Source organism: Bufo bufo, chromosome 2 (assembly GCF_905171765.1).
Source record: "Bufo bufo chromosome 2, aBufBuf1.1, whole genome shotgun sequence".
In the NCBI taxonomy this organism is placed as follows: Eukaryota; Metazoa; Chordata; class Amphibia; order Anura; family Bufonidae; genus Bufo; species Bufo bufo.
This window is the reverse complement of record NC_053390.1, coordinates 717,114,596-717,137,693: the sequence shown is the minus strand read 5'-3', so window position 1 is coordinate 717,137,693 and position 23,098 is coordinate 717,114,596. Positions and strand designations below refer to the sequence as shown.

At 46.8% G+C, this 23,098-nt stretch overlaps 1 protein-coding gene across 5 annotated transcripts in view; it reads right to left on the bottom strand.

Annotated features, from left to right (window-relative positions):
* Positions 1 to 7,748: 7,748 nt before the first annotated feature.
* Positions 7,749 to 23,098, bottom strand: part of CNOT7 (CCR4-NOT transcription complex subunit 7) — a 44,900-nt gene continuing 29,550 nt past the window's right edge. For all 5 annotated transcript variants that reach the window (XM_040418791.1, XM_040418792.1, XM_040418795.1 and 2 more), the window contains 2 exons: positions 20,399 to 20,509; positions 7,749 to 8,565 (listed from right to left, as the gene is read on the bottom strand). In XM_040418791.1, the coding sequence (XP_040274725.1) occupies positions 8,437 to 8,565; positions 20,399 to 20,509 (240 nt within the window). In that variant the 3' untranslated portion in view covers positions 7,749 to 8,436. The remainder of the gene's footprint in view (positions 8,566 to 20,398; positions 20,510 to 23,098) is intronic.

Below are 23,098 nucleotides of genomic sequence, written 5' to 3'. Positions count from 1 at the left end.
CCAAGCGATGAGAGAGTTTGCAACAGAAGGGAGTGGTCGACAGTGTCAAAGGCAGAGGACAGGTCAATGAGAAGGACAGAGTAATGTTTTTTGGTTTTGGCTGTTAGTAGCTCATTGGTGACTTTGGTAAGGGCAGTCTCAGTCGAGTGGTGGGGTCGGAAGCCAGATTGTAGGCGATCAAAGAGGGAGCAGGAGGAGAGGCGAGAGGACAGTTCCGAATGGACATGTTGTTCAAGTAGCTTTGAAACATATGGAAGAAGTGATATGGGACGATAACGACAAAGAAGATGGGTCAAGTAAAGGCTTTTTTAGGATGGGTGTAATGGTAGCATGTTTAAAAGCAGAGGGGAAGACACCAGAGGTTAGTGATAGGTTGAAGAGATGAGTTAGGGCTGGGATAAACACTGTTGTGAGGTTAGGGATGAGGTGGGATGGTATTGGGTCAAGTGCACAGGTGGCGAGATGTGATCTGGAGAGTAGAGTGGAGAGTTTTTCTTCTGTAATGGTGGAGAAGCGGGTTTGTGTATAATTCAGCTTAGGCTGCTTTCACACTAGCGTTTCTATTTGTATTGAGTTCCGTCATAGGGTCTCAATACCAGAAAAAAAAACGCTTTAGTTTTGTCACCATTCATTGTTAATGGGGAGAAAACGTAACTGAACAGAACGGAATGCTCCAAAATGCATTCCGTTCTGTTCCCATACCGGAGAGCAAACCGCAGCATGCTGCGGTTTGCTTTCCGTTATGGGATGCGGAGCAAGATGGATTCGTCATGACCCACAATGCAAGTCAATGGGGACGGATCCATTTTCTGACAACAGAAAACGGATCCGTCCCCCATTGACTTTTAATCGTGTTCATGACGGATAATACAACTGGATCCGTTCATAACGGATGCAAATGGTTGTATTATCAGTAACGGAAGCGTTTTCGCTGGACCCTGCCGGATCCAGCAAAAATGCTAGTGTGAAAGTAGCCTTAGAGTCCCTAGAGTCTAGACACCGACTATCATACACGTTACAGCAAGGGTCAATGTAGTGAAACCACAAGCCCCAGCTTACATAAACGTAAAAACACCAAGTTGGAGCTCACCTCACCATACACCACCGAGGAGCACGGACACAGAACCGGAACCAAGGCTGAGAAGTAGCGAAAAAACGAGATTTTTGTATAACTTACCAGTAAAATCTCTTTCTCGCTCTTTCCTTGGGGGACACAGAAGACCTTGGGTATAGCTCATCTCCCTAGGAGGCGTGACACTAAGTGAAGACTGTTAAGCCCCTCCTCCACAGCTATACCCTCAGCCTGGAGAGAGAGACTGCCAGTTGCGTGTCCAAGTAGTGAGAAAAGGCAAAGTCCAAAAAAATTGGAACCAACAAGCCAACTACCCTAAGGGTAAAACAAACTCGGAAACAGTCAGAGAAGAACAAAGAATGGGTGGGTGCTGTGTCCCCCAAGGAAAGAGCGAGAAAGAGATTTTACTGGTAAGTTATACAAAAATCTCGTTTTCTCGCCCAATTTCCTTGGGGGACACAGAAGACCTTGGGACGTTCAAAAGCAGTCCAAAGGGGGAGGGACCACAGCACCAAGGCGAAGCACCCGAAGGCATCAAAAAAACCCGCCGCCTGCAGACCAGGCGGCCCAAGGCAGCATACGCCGAAGCCCGCGTATGCACCCTGTAGAACGCGGTAAGGTGTGCAAGGAAGACCAGTGACCGCCTTGCACAAATGGATGGCCGAAGCCTAAAGCCTCCGGCCCAGGAAAAAACAGACGGCCCTGGCCAAATGAATGGTGACACCAAAAGCAGGACCCTGCCCTTGGTGCGGCAACCACAACAAGAGCCACTCTGAGAAAGCGGAAGAAAGCCACCCTGGAGGCCGTCAACCCTTTGCTCGGACCTCCTGGAAACATAAGAGACCGAACTCGACAAGAGTCGGAGATCTCCAAGTAAAAACTGCAAGGCCCAAACAACGTCCAAATCGGTGAAGTGTCCGTTCCCGGGGGGGGGGGGGGGGGAAGGGGAGGACGACTGCCTCAATGAAATGAAGGACAAATACCACCTTCAGAAGGAAGGAAGAGACGGAATGGAGAACAATCCTGTCCTGGGGGAAGACGGAAGGCTCGGAACAAGAAGGGCCGCCACTCAGGCACCCGTCAGAGACACGATGGCTACAGAAAACCCAACCGTACAGGACAGAAGGAGTAGAGAGAACTTCTGTAACGGCTCCAAGGAAAAGTTGGAGCGCCAAGAGCCCAGTATGTAGTTCCCAGGACGGTACCGGAGGGCAGTACAAAGGAACCCAAGAGCCGCTCCATGGAAGAAGTTCCTGACAGGCCCAGAGGGACGGGGAACGCTGAAAGAGGAAGGACAGGAATGACACTTGATACTTCAAGCAACAGAGTCCCAGCCCCAGGTCCAGACCGGACTGGAGAAAGACAGAACCATGGAGAAAGGCAGAGTGGGGGAACGCCCAGCTTCCCACAGAACCCCAGGTAAAGCCCTAAGTCCTACCACAGATCCTGGACGAAAACTCGGCTAGAAGCGAACACTAGCGAGCCCACTAGAGTCGCCTGGGCAAGCGGGTGAAAACCCAATGATCAGGCGCGGACCAGTAACACGGGTAGAACAGTCGGTAGAACTGGTCCCGTCGGCCCCCGAGCAAGGTTGTCCCGTATCCCCCCAGAGTGGGGAAGCAGAAGGACAAACGGACAGGAACCGAAGGGTCTGCCCAGCAACCGCCAGGACAAGACAGGCTAAAGCCGAAGCCAATGTAGCCACCACAGGAAGACAGACTACAGTTCCGGTGTGGGAGATCAAAAGACAATCCTGACCAAATGGTAGTCCTCCCAAGTTACCGAGAAGGTGAATCCAAAGCCGAAACATTGCCTAGAATGGAAAAAAACGCAATCTGCACCCAGCGGGAGGACAGAAAGCGGTAGACCCGGTAACTAGGCACACAGCTAGTACAGCCAGTGTGGACAAGGGAGACTGAAAAGGAACACCATAACCATCCAAATGAACAAACATGCTCTCCCCAGAGGGAAGGGCAGTGAAGGAACAGCCTCTGAAGCGTGGCCGGAACAGACGCCACATCGGAATGATCTGTACCGAGTGGGAGTCAAAACAGAGCCGGCGAGAAAAGGCAGGCGAGACAGAGGCCGGTATAACACCCTCCAACAAAAAAAGGGGGGGTGGACAACAGAGAGGCCATAGGACAGCTCAAAAGCAGAACACCGCTACACAGAGACGCCCGGTTCACCGCCACGCAGAAGGCGAATACCCTGAAGAACCCAAGGTGGAGGTCCCCCGGACCTGTATAAGCGAGCACCCAAGAGAAGTTGGGTGACCTCCCCAAGAAGAGCGCCCGAACCTGGTAGCAGATCAGACTGAAGCACCGAGGGCGCCAATCCGGAAAGAATCATACCACACTGCACCAGAATGATCTCCTTAGAGAATAGTGCAAGGCTTGCGGCAATCATCGTATCCCAAGAGAAAAAGAATGTCGCAGGAGGAAGGAGGCTACGTACGAGTAGCCCCGTAAGCAGTGAGAAGGCCAACCCACCTACAGGACGAGAAGGCATACACGGCCCAAACAACGCACAAGAACGTCCGCTCACTGCAAAAATATAACACCGCGAAGAGGGCCAGCCACAGAGTGCCACAGTATCTACGGGAGTGCAAACTGAAAGGAGTTATGCACAAGACTAATATGGAATGCGATGGAACGCAAACTGACCGCCCTGAAAGGGAGGAAATGTACCTGGCAAACTGCAGTGGGCAAGAATGCAAAGGCCTGCCCCAAAAAGGGGGAGATGCCCAAGGCCGGACCTACGTCAGAGAAGTAGGGCATACCATACTTCGCCCAGAAAGGCGCCATGCACATGGCCACACAGTATCCAGCGGAAACGCAGGAGGTCCACCTAGGGAAAAGGGGGACATGCATAGGGCTATCCTAGCATTAAGTGAGTGTGCGACAATTCACCCAACACCGAAATTTCGTGAGAGTGTAACTACTCCGCCAATGAAGGGGAACATGTGCAAGTCCAGTACAGCACATACAAGGACAGCCTTGAATCTTGTGAGCGTGCAAAATTCCACCCATGGAATGAGGGGTGGTCACGCCAAGGCCAGCACCGTATCCAAGGGGAGCGCAAGCGTTCCGCCCATGTTAGAGGCCATGCTCAAGGCCAGCAACGTATCTGGTGAGCGTAGTATGCCGCCCAGAAAAGGAAGGGGGGGGGGGGGGGGGATCATGCACAAGGCCAGCATCGCATTCAGGGAGAATGCGAGCAGTCGGTGAGAATGTGTGTATGCCACCAGAAAGAGGCATGCCCATGGCCGGCAGCGAATCCAGTGAGAGTGCGTACACCGCCCACGGAAGGGGGGTCATGATGTGGCCGACGGTGGATCCAGAGAGAGTGCATGTATAGGGGTCATGCACATGGCCAACAATGTACAGGCGAGAGAACAACCACCGACCGAGGGAGTGTATGTATGCCGCCACCCGGGAAGGAGGCATGCCCAAGGCCGGTAGTGAATCCAATGAGAGTACATCATATCGCCTATGGAAGGTGGTCATGCACATGGCTGGCAGTGAATCCAGTGAGAGTGCCGAATGCCGTCCACAGAAGGGAGTCATGCCTATGGCAGGCAGCGAATCCAGAGAGAGTGCAGCGTTCCGCCTAAGGAAGGGGGTCGTGCACATGGCCAGCACCGTATCCGGTGAAAGTGCAGTATTCCGCCTAAAAAAGGGAGTCATGCACATGATCGGCAACGAATCCAGTGAGAGTGTAGCGTTCCGCCTATGGAAGGGGGGGCACGCACATGGCCGGCAGCTAATCCAGTGAGAGTGCAGAGTTCCGCCTAAGGAAGGGGGTCGTGCACATGGCCAGCACCGTATCCGGTGAAAGTGCAGTATTCCGCCTAAAAAAGGGGGTCATGCACATGATCGGCAACGAATCCAGTGAGAGTGTAGCGTTCCGCCTATGGAAGGGGGGCACGCACATGGCCAGCAGCGAATCCAGTAAGAGTGCCGTGTTCCACCTATGTAAGGGGGTCGTGCACATGGCCAGCATTGTATCCGGAGAAACTGCACCTTGACCAGCGCCGTAGCGCGGAGAGGGCAAAAAAACCCCCAGAAGGGGAAAAAAGAACCTGGCAGCGCCGCAGCCGGGGAGCGCGACACCATGCCGCCTATGGAAGGGGGGCATGTATACAGGCAGCACTCTGAGATGAGGCTGCAGCGTCCTGCGCAGCCCACAAGTCATATATATAATAAATATTTTTTTTTTTTTTTTTTTTTAAACACACAGCCTCACTGAGGCAGATGCCACCTACAGGGCACAGATCCACCCATACAGGCCTATCCTCTGTGGGCGGGGGAACCTCCAGGCGGGAAAAATTCGCGCCTGGAGAAGTTCCAGCCCCCTCCAACAGAGGCCTGAATTTTTGCGGCCTAGTAGGCCGTGAAGCTGGGTCCTAAATTTTTAGCGGCGCCCGGCGAACCGGGGCCGCACAGTATTTACAGTAGCGTCCGGGCCTACGGAGCGGCACATACCGGCCGCGGGTGCCCACCCCGCGGGCCGGAAGAGCCGGGGCCTAAATTTTTAGCGGCGCCCGGCTGACCGGGGCCGCAAGTACCTAAAGTACCAGCCGGGCCTACGGAGCGGCACATACCGGCCGCGGGTGCCCACCCCGCGAGCCGGGGACCCGGATAGAGCGGGATCGTCTTGAAGTGGAACACAAGACTTCGGCGCCCGGCCGACCGGAAGGTTCCGACGGTCAGCCGGGGCTGTTGAAGCGCTCCTTTGCAGGCCGCGGTGCCCACCCAGGTGTCCGGAAGTCAGGACCCTGCACCCGGCAGCCATTTTACCCCTGGAGCGGGCCCTTGGCCTAGAACAGCGCTCCATATGATTTCACCCCTGCCGGCAGCTACAACCACCTTTCCCCTGGACCGGTGAGAGCAGGGAGGGTCAGTGGCAGCAAGGCGCGGGCCCTCTGGCCCTGAAGTAGTGGCCGGTAAGAGGGAGGGGGACCCTGAGACCGGGTCTGTGAGGGTGGGACGCCTGCATGACCCCTCCGTCAGGGGCAGCTAGGTGCGGACCTCCGCAGCTCCCTAGGCATTCCTCTTGTAGGAACAAGGGTGCCAATGTCCTGGAGGCCAGGAGAGAGGGAGCAGATGTCGACCTGCGGCAGCCCAGGGCCAGCCTAGGTCTAGCAGGGACAGAAGGGTCCATAGGCCCAGGTAAGGGTCAGGCACGCAGGAGACCGAGAGGGGAGGGGGGGGACGTAGGGCTGGAGAAGCCAATCTCTCACCATAGCCGTCTTCACCCTCGGTCCGTTCCAGCAGGGTCGCCCCTTCAGCTACTGGCACCGTAGTGGCAGGACGCCGGGGGAGGGACTTGGCGTGCGGGCGACCCTTGCGCTGGCGGGATGCAGGGGAGCTGGGCTGCCCTGGTCCACCTTGCCTTCTGTGGGGGAGGCAGCAGTGCGGGTGACCGGCACTGGCGCAGCTCAACCCCGGGAGAACAGAGAGGTCTAGTGCGTCTCTGTTATCCCTGATGATCTGGAACAAAAAGAAAATAAAAAAGTAAAAATCTAAAATTGAAACAAGGAGAAAGCAGCCCTGCAGAGCAGGGAGTGTCTTGCCTCCTTGGACACTAAGCAAAAACTGGCAGTCTCTCTCTCCAGGCTGAGGGTATAGCTGTGGAGGAGGGGCTTAACAGTCTTCACTTAGTGTCACGCCTCCTAGGGAGATGAGCTATACCCAAGGTCTTCTGTGTTCCCCAAGGAAATTGGGCGAGAAAAATAGATTGTCCAGCTTCACCTCGCAGTGCGTGTTTTATTAGGAAACGTGCTTAAAAACCAAACATCAGGCTCATTTCATCAACATGTTTAGGATCAACATATATTACAGATCCTTCCTCATGAGGAGGGAACACAGCTGAGCAATTATGCATGCTGGGACTTGTAGTTTCACAGCAGTGTGGGTGCCTATGGTTGCTGACCTCTGCACTACAGGTAGGTCATACTGGTGATAACATGGGATTACAATTAGGCAGAAACTTACCATATGTAGTACCCCTGTAATCCATCCATGTTGCCCACTACTTAGGGACTGAAAGAACACTCCAAAGGAAACGACAATCTTTTCAGCCTTTATTTACAAAAGCTCTAAAAACAAATATCCTTTGTTGCAAACAGTTTGTATTTTATGCATTAAAAAGGATCACATTGTCACAACACTGTAACTCTGAAAAGAAAAAAAAAAAAAAACCCTGGAGATATTACAAAGTATAAAGGTAAAGAGTTCAGACTGTATTTTACATAGGTCGATAGCGTGTGGATAAAAAACACACAAAATCCATTTGTACGGAAATCTGATTTTACCATCCAACTCCTGGGGCATGGATATATATTGTAGATCAATGGCCACAATATAAAAAATGTATTGCAAAAGACAGACAGCGTCAATAAGAGGTGTAGAACTGTCCACCACCTAATGATGGCAGCACCAAGGAACCTAAGGCCTAGTGTCCACTTCATAATGCCATCCGACCACAGCTGGGATACGCAGAGAACTTCCCATGCCAAAGCTAAAACTTTTTATTTTGTTGTTGCAACAAATAATTACATTCTGTAGAAAAAATACAAAATGAAATTGTATTTTCCAGTGTCTATTCCTCTGCAGCGGAGAGATCGTGATCGGACTTGTTGAGCTTTTGGATTGTATCCGTTTAGTTTTTTTCAACTTTGTTTTCTTTCCTTTATGCATGAAGCTTTTCTCCCCAACAATTCATCAATATCCAAACTTCAAGCACCTAATAAATAATGTTTTGTAAAAATAAAAATGGTGACTGTAGCAAGTAAACATGGATTTAGGGATAAAAAGTCGAGGGTTTCCTACGAGTGCAAAGAGCTGGACAAGCATCAATGATTCCTAGCACCAGACGCTGCCAGCACCTTGAGATCTAGCAGTCTTCCTCAAAGGAAATGTTCATCTTTTAGGGTGTAGAGCCCCATCACTGTGTAGACCTTAAGATTAAGAGTGTATGGATTTGCTATTTAAGGCTTATAAAGGTGGTGGTGGTGGGGTGCACAAGAAATAAGTCATCTGAACTCGGTGTCATACACAGAAGTGCTATGTTCTTAGTCAATAGGTTGTTAAACTATTCAAAAAATCTTGGATCAAGCAATTGGGATTACCCAGTTGTATTGGCTTACATGGCAAAAGGTTGGGCTAGTGCACAGAGATCTAGCGTAGATAAGGCAAACATAAAAGTGAGAAACCAATCTGTTTAAAGGCCAAGTGGTAAAACAGAAAGTGAATGGATATGAGAGATGGTCGAGTTGATAGCCAAAAATATGTTTAGAGTTAAGACATGTAGAAAGTGACTGAGCCTGGCAATAAAAAAAAATGTTAGTTTTCCTCTACAGGTCATGACTGCTTATTGGCCTCTTCTTCATATGCATTCCCAGTGCCGTTCTGAACGTAGGTAGATCCAGACCCCAGGCCGTATAAATGACCACAGTACTTGGCGTCGTCTATGTGATCTTCAAAGAACATCTGAAGGAAGAACGATAAGAAAATGGTTAGATACAGCTATGACTACATACAATAACTGTCTTCATACTATCAGAAGATAAACCACTGAACTACTAAACCATGAATGTTTTCTATTATTGCGGTGCTTACTGTCTGAGTTAAAGGGGTAGCTCCCATTCACTGATATAGGAGTTACAGAAACAGCGGAGTGTCGGCTGTTTGAAGGTTTCCAACCGGTGCTTACTCAGGTTATTCCTTTCTCGGCTATGATGGGACAGCCCCTTCAAAGTAACTGCTGCTTGGAAAAGGGCCAAATGTGCTAATATAATAGATAACTATGACATTCTGTATATCCTCAAAAATAACAAAAAAAAAACGATACACGGTAATCGTCTGCTCATACTGAAGGGTATTTCCCACTGAGCATGTTGAAAAACAGTCAAACATGAATGCTGATGATGTCCTTTTCATCACAAAGTAATAGATTTAGAACACAACCTACTGGATCATACAAAGACTGGATCCAAGCAGTATAGTGGGCACCACCAATAAACATACAGTGGGAGACTGGACCGTTTTTGAAATTGCCTGCGCTGCCGGAGGATGCGGCAAATTTATGACAAGGCGCATACCACGTCTTGAATTAGGTGCATCCTCTGGCAGTCTGTATACCAGAATGAAATCTACGGCGGCTGTCTTCACTTGCGCCAGAAAGCTAATATAAATGAAAATAAATGTGTCGGCCTGCTGCCGCCTACCTGTCATGCCCCCTTTTCAGAAAGTGGTTGGGGCAGCGTTTAAAGGGTCGCAAACAGTGTTTGCGGCTTTCTTATGCCAGAGAAGGCAGTGCAGGTAGAACATAAATCTCTCCCATAGTGCCAGCCCAAATGCAAAAGGAAGAAATGTACAATACACAAACTCAGGTTCACACGTATGAAGGATGTTTTCCTCCGCACATTAATCTTGGCTCGCTCCTCGTACCTCGTCTTTAGTATTGCTGACTGGTACCCCTATTTATTGAGATATTTGGGTATACTGCATTCTTGGGCTTGGCAGCTTTGTTTCTATAGCTAGGATCTGCAGTTTATTGTATGTGTTCACATTGTGCTCATGGTGGTTGATGCATTAGATCATGATTTCCTACCCTATCATAGGGTGGTCCCTAAGGTAGCACATAAGATCCGCACAAATTCAGGAGAATTTCAGTTTGTTTCTGCATCATATCCGCAACTTCTAACAATGGTGTTTGGTGCGGATTAGATGCAGTTTTTCAGAAGATCGCACCATTTATTGGAAAATGGGGAAATCCGCAGCTAAAACCACAAACATAATTGACATGGGGATTCGGAAATTTGCTGGGCAGATCAATTTTGGCACACACAAAAAAAAAAAACAGCAAAGTGTACATGAGATTAGTGTCATCTAATACACTTTGCTGGTGCTGTACTACGCTGTGGTTTTTCCGCACACATACCGCAATGTGGCAGGCGGCCTGTTTTTAACACTCAGTGTTTGTCATGTCCCTTTTTTGATATTTAATAAAACAGTTGTTATTATTGATAAGGGTGGGTTCACATCTGCGTTCTGGATTCCGTTATAACATGGTTATGACGGAAAATAACGGAATCCATAAGACGGAAGGACGGATCCGTTATGCTGCCCCTAGACTTGTATTATGACGGAATGCAAATCGGAAGCCTTTAAAAGGCATTCCGTTTTGATCCGTCTTAATAGAAGTCTATGGGATCTGGTCTAGAAGTCTCTGGTTCCCGTTATGCAAGACGGAAAACAAAGTCCTGTCGACAGGACTTTTTTCTCCGTTCTGCATAACGGAAATGGGACGGATCCGTTATGATTCCCATAGACTTCTTTTAAGACGGATCAAAATGGAATGCCTTTTAAAGGCTTCCGATTTGCATTCCGTCATAATACAAGTCTAGGGGCAGCATAACGGATTCGATCTTCCGTCTTATGGATTCCGTTATTTTCCGTCATAACCATGTTACAACGGAAAGCCATAACGGAATTCCGAACGGAGATGTGAACACACCCTAACCTTGAGGTGCAGTCCTTCATACATGGTGTCTATTTGGTCATACATGTGACATTGTTGTAGCAGAGCAGGGTGCTACAACGATCCATCAGAGTTAAAAGTGAAAAAGCAGTCAGGGGGGAGCACTTTTCCTAATGCAAGATCGCCCCACTGTGGTCTATATATTAACTCCTTCCTGCCCTGCCTGTGGCAGGAAGGGATTAAATCAAAAATAAAATAAAAAAAATAAAAAGTGAAAGAAAATAAAAAAAGATAGCTATAGCACCTGGTTTCAGCAATAGTATAGCAGAAACTCCCCCCCCCCCCCTTTTTCTTCATAAAAAAAATGTGCACACTTTTTTCCCTTTTTGCTTTCATAAACAAATTTAATATAGGTATTCGTTTTTTTTTTTTAACTCGTTTTATTGAACAAATCATCAGAGAAGTTCAAAGAACATCAGTATACATGAAGGTCAATGAGACATTCAAATACATAAACAGTACCATATACATACCAATATCAATAAAGGTGAGATGACAATTCCCGTATCTAAAACATGTACAGAGCAATCATGTTTGACAGAGCACATACTTGTAGTGAGTACAAAACCATCTTATACTAATATTGCGTTAAGATTATCCGAAAATCTAGGAGCTGAATACATTGTTTGCATAGATGAAGACCAGGGTCCCCATACTTTACTGAATTTCTGAGGACAACCCCGATTCTTGAATACAATATTCTCATAGGATACCACATTATTCACAAGTACTTTCCATTGGTTAAGAGAAGGTCGTCTGTCGCCCATCCAACGAATCGCAATAGCTTTCCGTGCGAGAAACAATGTCTACCTCAAGAGTATTCTATACCTCTTCATCAAGTATACCAAACAGGCATACTTGTGGGGTTAGTGCTATCGGGAGGTGTGTAGGCGTAGAAAGAAAGCTTGTGATGTCAGACCAAAAGGTTTGTATATACGGGCAGTCCCATATAAGATGCCAGAAAGTTGCCCCTTCCGAGTCGCATCTATGACACCTAGAATGTGACAATTTGCCTATTTTTTGTAACCGGACGGGCGATAGGTAACTTTGGTGAATAATACATAGCTGTATAAATTTATTATTTATGGATGGGAAAACGAATACAGGAGATTCTAATAGGTCACTAATTTCTTCATTTGTGATACCCGGTATTAGAGTTTCCCATTTGGATAATACCAAGAGGGGGGCCTTATGCATCTTCGTACTCAGCAAGTGAGTGTAAAAAGCAGAGATAAATCCCTTGGGGCCTTGGGAGCGTATGACACCGATCAGTGGGTAGTCAGAGATTGCTATTGTGATATCCCTAAAGTGGGTGTTCATAGCATGTCGTATTTGAAGGTATTTAAAAAATGTGGTTCTAGGTAGATTATGGCGTTCTTTCAGATGTTCAAAGGTGTTAATCACATTATTGGAATATAGGTCACCCAGGACGGTAATCCCATGATCCTTCCAGAACTGCTTATCCATCCCAGTATGAAGAGAGGGAGACATAGGGTTCTCCCACAAGGGTATATTGGGGTCCAGTCCTATATAAGAATGCATCTTCTTACCAGCATCCCACATCTGAATGGCTAATTTGTGTACGGGCGAGAGTGTTCGGCTAAAGAGTTTTGGTTGTTCCAACACTGGCCACAACGAGGAGATATCCAAAAATGCAGCCAACTGCCTTTCTGCCCTAATCAGAACACTCTCCGAGGAGATCCATGACCTTAGCTGTCTCAATTGTCCCGCCAGGTAATATAAATATAAGTCAGGCAAGGGCATACCTCCATTTCCTCTAGGGCGACAGAGTATGTCAATGGATAACTTAGGTCTATTATTACCCCAGATAAATGGAGACATTAGTGACTTATAACGCTGGAATATCTTTTTGCGAACAATGAAAGGTGCATGCTCTAACACATATAACCACTTAGGTAGTATGATTAATTTAATCAGGTTTATTCGACCCGGGACGGATAGTGGGAGACCACCCCATACCCTAAATTTGTCTGCACTATAGTTCAGGAGAGGCTGTATGTTGAGAGTATGGAAAGAGGCCGCGTCTTTGGTGATATGGATCCCTAGATACTTAAATTCAGATACTATAGGTAGTTCGGTATTAAGAGAGGATGAGGGTAGGGAGTATAGCGGAAATAGAACAGATTTAGACCAATTTATCCTAAGACCGGAAAATTGACTAAATGTTTCAATGATATCAGTAGCACGGGGTAGCGTAGACTCCACATCTGACATAAACAGTACCATGTCGTCCACGTATAGTCCCACTCTGTCCTCTTGGTCACCTATAGTTATCTCCTTGAATTGAGCATCAGATCTAATACGGATAGCTAAAGGTTCGATCGCTAAAGCAAATAGTAGTGGCGACAACGGGCATCCTTGCCTGGTCCCACGACCCAGATCAAAGTTCAAATACCAGCCGAAGGTCGTTTATACAATATTGATATCCATCTAATAAATGCGGGACCTATTCCAAAGCATTCCAGGGCGGCCAGTAGGTATGGCCATTCTACTGAGTCAAAGGCCGTGGCTGTGTCCAGAGATGCCAGGGCCCACTGACTCCCCCATTGAAGGCCTATTTGGGTGACAACCTGCACTCTACGGATATTATCCGTTGTGGACCTACCAGGCAAGAATCCAGATTGATCCGGGTGAATAAGGTTTAAAATAACCCAATTCAACCGCTGTGCCAAAATCTTAGCCAAGATTTTGTAGTCTAGATTTAATAGCGATATGGGCCTATATGATCCACAATCTGGATCCTTGCCTGGATTGAGGAGTATCACAATGGTAGCTTCGTATAGTGAAGGCGGCAGGGTACCTTTCGAAAAGGAGTCATGATACATTTGCAATAAAGGAGGAACTAATTGGTCAAAATATCTAGAGTACACTTCTAGGGCTTAAGGCCAGGGGATTTCCCATTCGCCAGAGACTTAATGGCTTCTAATATCTCCCGATCTGATATTGGGCCCTCCAGAGATTGAGCCATCTCCTGCGAGAGCTTGGGGTATTTTTCTAACTCCTGCAGGTAGGTATTAACTGTCTCCTTGGTGTAATCTACTCGGGCCTCATACAGGTCTTGATAAAACTCCCAGAAACTGTGAGCTATGGCCTCTGGTTACACTACTATAATGCCCTCTCCATCTCTAATACGCAGGAGATGCCTGATTCTGGTGAACGATATGTGCCAGCAACTTACTAGACTGATTGCCTAGTTCAAAATAAGATTGCTTAGTAAAGAACATTTTGCGCTGGGCCTTTTCCTGTAATAAAGTAAGGTAACGTCTTCCGATTTGTAACCACCTCTCCCTATTCTGGGGCGTTGGGTCCGCAACATACAGTCTCTTCATCTCAGCACACTCAGCTAGGTCTTTTTCTTGTTTAGCAGAGTTACGTTTGATAAAGGAGATAGAGGATCTCAAGCACCCTCTCAAGTATGCCTTCAGCGTCTCCCACACCATTGACCTATCATTATAAGAAGTGTGGTCAGACAAAAACAATGACAGTTGGTCCGGAATACGGTCCGAAGGCAGGAACAATGTAAGCCAAAAGGGGTGCACCCTCATACGGCGCCCCATACCCCTCAGATTCATCAACAGATAGTAGGATAGGGTTATGGTCCGAAACCCCTCTGGCACCATACTCCACCCGATAAGGGAGTGAACACACTGTGGAGCCACCAAAGACCTAGTCAATGCGGGACAAGGAGTTATGGCTAGCTGACTGACATGAGTAAGCACGATCATCGGGGTGCTTAAGGCGCCATAAGTCCACCCACCCCACCTCCGTCATCAATTTGGACAATGGTGATTCGGATTGAGCACTCCCTCGTGGCTGCTCCTCACCATGAAACCTGTCCAGTAGGGGGTGTAGGGTCATGTTAAAGTCCCCCATACATATACAGGTCCTTCTCAAAAAATTAGCATATTGTGATAAAGTTCATTATTTTCTGTAATGTACTGATAAACATTAGACTTTCATATATTTTAGATTCATTACACACAACTGAAGTAGTTCAAGCCTTTTCTTGTTTTAATATTGATGATTTTGGCATACAGCTCATGAAAACCCAAAATTCCTATCTCAAAAAATTAGCATATTTCATCCGACCAATAAAAGAAAAGTGTTTTTAATACAAAAAAAAGTCAACCTTCAGATAATTAAGTTCAGTTATGCACTCAATACTTGGTCGGGAATCCTTTTGCAGAAATGACTGCATCAATGCGTCGTGGATGCTTCGATAGCAGCCTTAAGCTCATCCAGAGTGTTGGGTCTTGGGTCTCTCAACTTTATCTTCCCAATATCCCACAGATTCTCTATGGGGTTCAGGTCAGGAGAGTTGGCAGGCCAATTGAGCACAGTAATATCATGGTCAGTAAACCATTTACCAGTGGTTTTGGCACTGTGAGCAGGTGCCAGGTCGTGCTGAAAAATGAAATCTTCATCCCCATAAAGCTTTTCAGCAGATGGAAGCATGAAGTGCTCCAAAATCTAGCTGCATTGACCCTGCCCTTGATAAAACACAGTGGACCAACACCAGCAGCTGACATGGCACCCCAGACCATCACTGACTGTGGGTACTTGACACTGGACTTCAGGCATTTTGGCATTTCCCTCTCCCCAGTCTTCCTCCAGACTCTGGCACCTTGATTTCCGAATGACATGCAAAATTTGCTTTCATCCGAAAAAAGTACTTTGGACCACTGAGCAACAGTCCAGTGCTGCTTCTCTGTAGCCCAGGTCAGGCGCCCCTGCCGCTGTTTCTGGTTCAAAAGTGGCTTGACCTGGGGAATGCGGCACCTGTAGCCCATTTCCTGCACACGCCTGTACACAGTGGCTCTGGATGTTTCTACACCAGACTCAGTCCACTGCTTCTGCAGGTCCCTCAAGGTCTGGAGGTCCTTCTCCACAATCTTCCTCAGGGTCCGGTCACCTCTTCTCGTTGTGCAGCGTTTTCTGCCACACTTTTTCCTTCCCACAGACTTCCCACTGAAGTGCCTTGATACAGCACTCTGGGAACAGCCTATTCGTTCAGAAATTTCTTTCTTACCCTCTTGCTTGAGGGTGTCAATGATGGACTTCTGGACAGCAGTCAGGTCGGCAGTCTTACCCATGATTGCGGTTTTGAGTAATGAACCAGGCTGGGAGTTTTTAAAAGCCTCAGGAATCTTTTGCAGGTGTTTAGAGTTAATTAGTTGATTCAGATGATTAGGTTAATAGCTCGTTTAGAGAACCTTTTCATGATATGCTAATTTTTTGAGATAGGAATTTTGGGTTTTCATGAGCTGTATGCCAAAATCATCAATATTAAAACAAGAAAAGGCTTGAACTACTTCAGTTGTGTGTAATGAATCTAAAATATATGAAAGTCTAATGTTTATCAGTACATTACAGAAAATAATGAACTTTATCACAATATGCAAATTTTTTGAGAAGGACCTGTAATCCGTGCTGAGGGAAAAGTGGCCGCGAAACATATCGCCTGGTGTATTACTTGGAGGGAGGAAGGAGGAGGGACATAGATCCCCAGTATAACATATAGTATGCAATTAATATATGCTGCCACAAAAATATACCTTCCCGCATTGTCCATCTGTAGCTTCTCCACCTCCCATCTTAGGGATTTATGAACCATAAGAGAAACTCCCCTAGCCAGGTTAGAGTAGCATGAGTGGCATGACCATTGGACCCAAGATTTACATAATCTCCTAGTCTTGTCAGGAAGTAAGTGGGTCTCTTGTAGGCACAAGATATGAGGGTTGAACTGACCGATCACTGAGAACACCATGGTATGCTTCCTAACACTCCCAAGGCCCCCGACATTCCAAGACATTAACCTTATGTCTGCCATTGTAACATCATGGAATATGCATATCGCTCCCTACACTCTATTACATATGGCCACCTCCGGTCATACATCTTTGTACCTTTTACATAATATGACAGTACATAGGTAGGTATGCAATGGTAGGTAAGAACTATCCAAACATTTAACAATGGTTCATTAAAGGCCATCTAAAAGGCAGATCTAGCACCAGGTATCCGGGGCATCACACACATGCAACGGGATACTCGGTGGTAGGTCCTGTGTGGCACAACAGTATACGGGGTGTGTTATTGGTTAGTTTAACCCTTCGCACTGTAACTAACTTAAGTAGCACGCAGAGAACTGGTGCCCTAACTTCGTAGTATGTAAATACACCTATCTAAGGGGAGAGCCCTTCATACCTATACCTACAATCATATTTCTGCCCTTCTATAGCGGTAAGTCTGCAGAGTATCGCAGGTTACGCTTATAGATGCTGCTTTACAACAGCTAATGCAGAACAACATTGTGCAACAATGCAATCCTAGAAAATGCATGCTATGCAATGAGCAATAAAGATCAGATGTTAGGGGGACAAAACATGGGTGGTATCAAACTATAAAGTGTGTAAGGCACACACTTGGCATAACATGCCTTCAGTAAACCCCCTGCAAACAACGGCGAAAACCTTGACAGGTAACAACATCTAAAGGTTGCAGTAAGTGTTCATCTCGGGGATCTTGCTGGACGCGGCTTGCCCTCCAGCCAGGCCGCAGCTTCCGCAGGAGTGTTGAAAAACTTAATGGATTCTCCGTCTACTACCCGTTGCCTGGCTGGGTAGGCCATTGAGTATGGGAGGTTTAAGTCCCGAAGACGCCTCTTTATCACTGTGAATGTCGCTCTGCGCTTCTGAAGCTCTGCAGAGAAATCCGGGAAGAGCATGATATTTGCATTTTCAAAGCGAAGCTCTTGCTTGCAACGGGCCAGCTGTAGAATGAGGTCTCGATCTGCAGACGTCAGTAGTCGCGCCAATAATGGCCGCGGTGGTGCTCCAGGAGGCATCTGCTTGGCCGATACCCGGTGAGCTCTCTCGACAATAAAGGCAGAAGAGAAGGTGGCATCAGGGAAAGTGGCTCGCAGCCATGTTGACACGAAATCACATGGGTTATTACCCTCTGCACGCTCAGGAAGTCCCACTATACGTAGGTTGTTGCGACGCGTGCGCTTTTCGTAGTCGTCGCACTTTTGCTGCCAATAATCCACTTTCTTTTCCAAATCAGCCAAGTGGGCCGGTAATGGGTTCAGTTGGTCTTCCACCGTGGACACACGGTTTACCACCTCCGCAATACGGCCACGCATGTTTTGCATGTCGTGTCTCAGGAGACCGATATCTGTCTTTACCTCCTCCATCTTTTCCGAAAGAGAGGAGCGGCAGGTAGCTATCGCCTGGAGTAGTTGATCGGTCACCTGTTTGAGGGAGGGTTTGGTGTCTGGCGCGCTATCCTCACTGGGAGCAGGAGAGGCACTCCGGGAGGTTGCGGGGCCTGCGCCATCTTGGGAATCAGACCGAGCAAACTCTCTGAGTTTCTCAGCCGCCAACAGGGCCTTGTTACGTGCCATCCCGATTCTGCGGGAACGTCCCGGTCTTCTCTCCTCCGTGGATGATATGATTGCGGTTGGTAAGTTCAGGATAACTGCGAAGTTAGGGCGACAGTGACAGAGCTCAGCTAGACACGTGCGTCCATCTTGCGCTCACGCCCCTCATAGGTATTCGTTTTAGCTATATTCAGTATAGTGTTTTTGTTTTTTTGTGTGCATAAAATATACAAACGCATGCATATTTTTTATGGTACGAACAAACGGTAATATGTGGAGAAGGGTACAAAAAAAAATTCTGCTGCACTGAAAGTTCCCAAGAGCCAAATGGCCTCCATTATTCTTAAATAGAAGAAGTTTGGAATGACCAGGAAGCTTCCTGGTAAGAGAGATGACCAAGAAACCAATGGTCACTCTGGCTGAGCGCCAAAGATCTGGTGAGATGGGAGAAAATTCCAGAAGATCAACCATCACTGCATCACTCCACCAATATGGGCTTTATGGCAAAGTGACCAGAAAACAGCCTGAAAAAAGTTGAGGGAAAGCTGAATGGATCAAAGTACAATGATATTCTTAATTGAAACCTGATCCAGAGTGCCCTGGACCTCAGACTGGGCTGAACATTCACATAACAAGAAGATAATGACCCTAAGCACACAGCCAAGGCAACACAGGAGTGTCATAGGGACAACTCTGTGAATGTCCTTCAGTGGCCCACCCTGACTTGAACCAAATTGTGAACATCTATGAGGAGACCTGAAAATGGCTATCCAACGACAATCCCCAACCAACCTGACAGAGCTTGAGAGGATCTGCAGAGAAGAATGCCAGAAAATCCAGGTGTGCAAATTAGGGATTGACCGAATATCGTAGTTACCGATATTATCGGCTGATATTCATGATTTTCAAAGTTATCGTTATCTAACCTTGCCGATATTGCGTCCAGCACGCTATCACAGAACATGAGCGCACTGCTGTCGGCACGCTCATGTTCCCTCAGCAGCACAGGGGAGAAGAAGTCACTCTCTCCCCCCCCCCCCCCTATGCCGCTCTGCCAATAAGGAGAGACGGGAGGAGGAGGGGCGGAACTGCGCCACCAATGATAATTAACGTCTAACACAAATACAGGAGGCGGTGCCCAGCCTATATGACCGGGAGCTGCGATCAGCGGCAGCAGTTAACCCCTCAGGTGCCGCACCTGATAGGTTAACTGCTGCTGCTGATCGCAGCTCCCTGTCAGAGGCAGTGTCCCGGTAGGTGATTTTGCGCCAACACACCCGCCTCCTGTATTAAACGTTAATTAACATTGGTGGTGCAGTGTGCCCTCCCCAGACCCCCCAGTATTAAAAACATTGGTGGCGCTGTGCGCCCACCCCCCAGTATTAAAATCATTGGTGGCCGTGGCCACAGGGTCCCCCCCCTCCTGCTCATTGTTGGTGCAGTGGCAGCTTCTGATCGGAGCCCCAGCAGTGTAAGGATCCATTCACACGTCCGTAGTGTATTGGGGATCCGCAATACACCCGGCCGGCACCCCCCATAGAACTGCCTATTCTTGTCCGCAATTTATAGGATAAATAGGACATGATCTACTTTTGTGCGGGGCCGCGGCCCAGAAGTTCGGGGACGCGCTCCGGAAATGCAGACGTGGAGAGCACATAGTGTGCTCTCAGCATCTCTTCCGGCCCATAGAGAATGAATGGGTCCCCATCCGTTGCCGATATTGCGGAACGTATGCGGACCCTAATCCTGGGGCTCCGATCGGTTACGAGTATAAGTATAAGTCACACCCTTTCCCAATTTTACATATAAAATATTTAAACAATAAATAAACATCGCATATTTCCACGTCCAAAAAGTCCAAACTATTAAAATATATATTTAAAAAAAATCTCCTATGTGGTGAACACTAACAGGATTTTTTAAATTTTTTTTTTCAAAAATGAAAATGTACAGAATATCGGTATAAATTATCAGCTATCGGCCTGAAAGTTCACAGGTTATCGGTATCGGATCAAAAAAAATCTATATCTGTCAATCCCTAGTGCAAATCTTGTGGCATCATACCCAATAAGACTAAAGGGCTGAAATAACTGCCAAAAGTGTGTCACCTAAGTGCTATGTAAAGGGTTTGAATACTGATGTTATTGCAAGATTTTAGTCTTTCACTTTCAATAAACTAGCAAAAATTTCTAAAATTCTGTTCTCACTCTCTCATTATGGAGAACTGAGAGCAGAACGATGGCAAAAAACTTGATTTTCTTTTTTTATTTTAGCACAAGGACGCAACATAACAAAATGTAAAAAAAAGTGAAAGGGTCTGAAGACTATCCGAATGCACAGTATATTCCTAGGATATAAGAAGGACCAAGGCCTCATACCTCTCTCATCTTGAAGAATGCCATTCCGGTCAGTAACGAATCAGAACCAGCCTGATGCTGAGGTCCTATCCGTTCCAGCTCCAGCTGTTCAGCCACTTCTTGTAATCCACCCTGATAAGAGACACAAAGAGGAGACCAAAGCTGGAATTCTACTGTATTTGCAACCCCAGATACTAAAGGGGTATTCCGGTTACATTAAGTTATCCTCAAACTACTAGATTGGGGGTTCTACCGCTGGGAGCGGCTGGCCAGGCATGCGTGCTGCCTCTCCATTCATTTCTATGGGAATTCCAGAGATAGTGGAGCGCGCTGTACACGGCTATCTCCGAAATTCCCATGCAAATGAATGGAGCAGCCTCATGTATGCCCAAATGGCCGCTCTGTTCATTTAAGGGGGCTGCAGTGGGTACAGGGCCCTCTTTCTTGTGAGAGAAATTAAAATTTGCACATTTTTCCAAATTTTTGGTAAATTTGGTGTTTTTCTTTATAAATAAAAAAAAAAATTTTTGACTCAATTTTACCAATGTCATGAAGTACAATATGTGATGAGAAAACAATCTCAGAATGGCCTGGATAAGTAAAAGCGTTTTATCACCACATAAAGTGACATGTCAGATTTTCAAAAAATGGCCTGGTCCTAAAGGTGAAATATGGCAGGGTCCTTAAGGGGTTAAAGGTTATGGCGTCTTTGGTAGTATTGTTTTTTATTATTTTGGGCTAAAAATCTATTTTCTACATTTTTTAACAGTTTGTGCTCTGCAGCCTTCTGGTTTTCACTGACTGCAGAAGGTTCTCCTCCTCACTAAAATCCATCAGAGCTTCTCTGATGGCTTGTTCTGTAGCCGATATCGCTGCATTCCTGACAGCTCATAAACATTCAAATATGACATATAGAAACAAATCAAAAGTTTAGATTGTGTTGGTTTGAGTGCCGAGTCCAATCCCTAGAACGAGGGGAGAGAAGAGCTCACATACCATGCTCTCTTTCTCCTTGTTGGAGAAGACAAGCTCTAGAGAAGTCTATGGGCCTGTATCGATTCTGTTCTCAGCAGCGAGGAGAAAGGGTGCTCTATGTGCAGATTTCTCTCCCCTCGTTCTAGGGATTGTCCTCAGTCAACAGCATGTCGCTATCAGGAGCTGCAAAGCCAGTGGGGGACTAAAGGAGCTGGAATCAAGTGGCAGGGACCAGGTAAGTATGATCACCACCATGGCTACAGCTACTCTGTGAGGTCTGATATACTGTCGGATAAACCCTTTAAAATCAGTGTAAATTGTAAAATCTCTTTGCACTGAGCTCCCCCTGGTGGAGAAACAGGATAAGAAGTTAATCTCTGGGTTTCCCCTTTAATGCAATAGTATCAACATGGGAGAGGAAAAAAAGAATATAAAGAATTAGTGATGAAAAGGGAGAGGCACCAGAGGAACACCCACCGGGGCACAGTGCCATATGGTGTTACAATGATCCAATTAAAGGGGTTGTGTCACTTTAGTAAAATGCATTTATCATGTAGAGAAAGTTAATACAAGGCACTTACTATTGTATTGTGATTGTCCATATTGACTCCTTTGCTGACTTAATTAATTTTTCTCTCACGTTTACACTGCTCCTTTCCAGGGATTACAGCCACCACTGCAACGCAGATACGAGGTGGCCAGGACAGGATCTACTGCAGATCTGTGCCTATGTGCGCTCCCATCATCTCGGTCACCAGAGACGCCGGCACCTTTTCCCTATAGTGTGCAAGCATGGCGACTGCTGCTGAATTGCAAGGTGGGCATAACTCCTGGAAATGAGCAGTGTATAATGTGATGGAAAAATGAATCCAGCCAGCAAAGGAGGCAATATGGGTAATGACAATACATTAGTAAGTGCCTTGTATTAACTTTCTGTACGTGATGAATGCCAATTGCTGAAGTGACACAATCTGCTTTAACAACTACATAGTCAGCCATCAGAGGGGCTCTCCGGTGGATTTCAGTGAGAAGGGGACAGAACAGTTCGCAGAATCAGTCAAAACCTGAAGGCTGTAGAAGAAAAATGACAGAAATGTTTATCAAAGATCTATTGGATAAAATGCTTTTTAGACCAATAAAATAGAAAAATGCCTTCAGGGGCATGCTTGGCCCAGAATTAAAAAATATATGGCTGCTTTCTTCAAACACAGTGCCACACTTGTCCATGGGTTGTGTGTGGTCTGCAGCTCAGCTCCATTTGCTTTGATGGAGCAAACCTGCTATACCAGGTGGTGCTGTTTTTGGAAGAAAGCAGCCATGAATTTGTAATCCTGTATAACCAAAATATGACTGTAGGAAACAGTGGTGTGAGCTCAAGCTTCCCTTTAAAGAGGACCCGTCACCTCTCCTGACACTTCTGTGGTAGTACGATCTTATCCATAAAACAGTTCTGGATCACCTCTTCTTACAATACTAAACATTCCTCTGTTATTCCTCCTGCAAGTGTATGAATACATTGAACGCTGAGTGTTACTATTCCACTTGACAATAGAGTCTGTTCCTACACTGACATTGTCAGACCTTATAGGGACCCACCCTACTGGCAAGGGGAATGGTAACGCCCAGAGGGGCAACGTCTGATGTGAAGAAAATAGAAGATGAAACACATCCTAAAGTAGTCAACACTGCGCCATACAAAATTGTACAATGAAACCCTGATTTGTCCATTAGCTGAAAAGGAGGTTT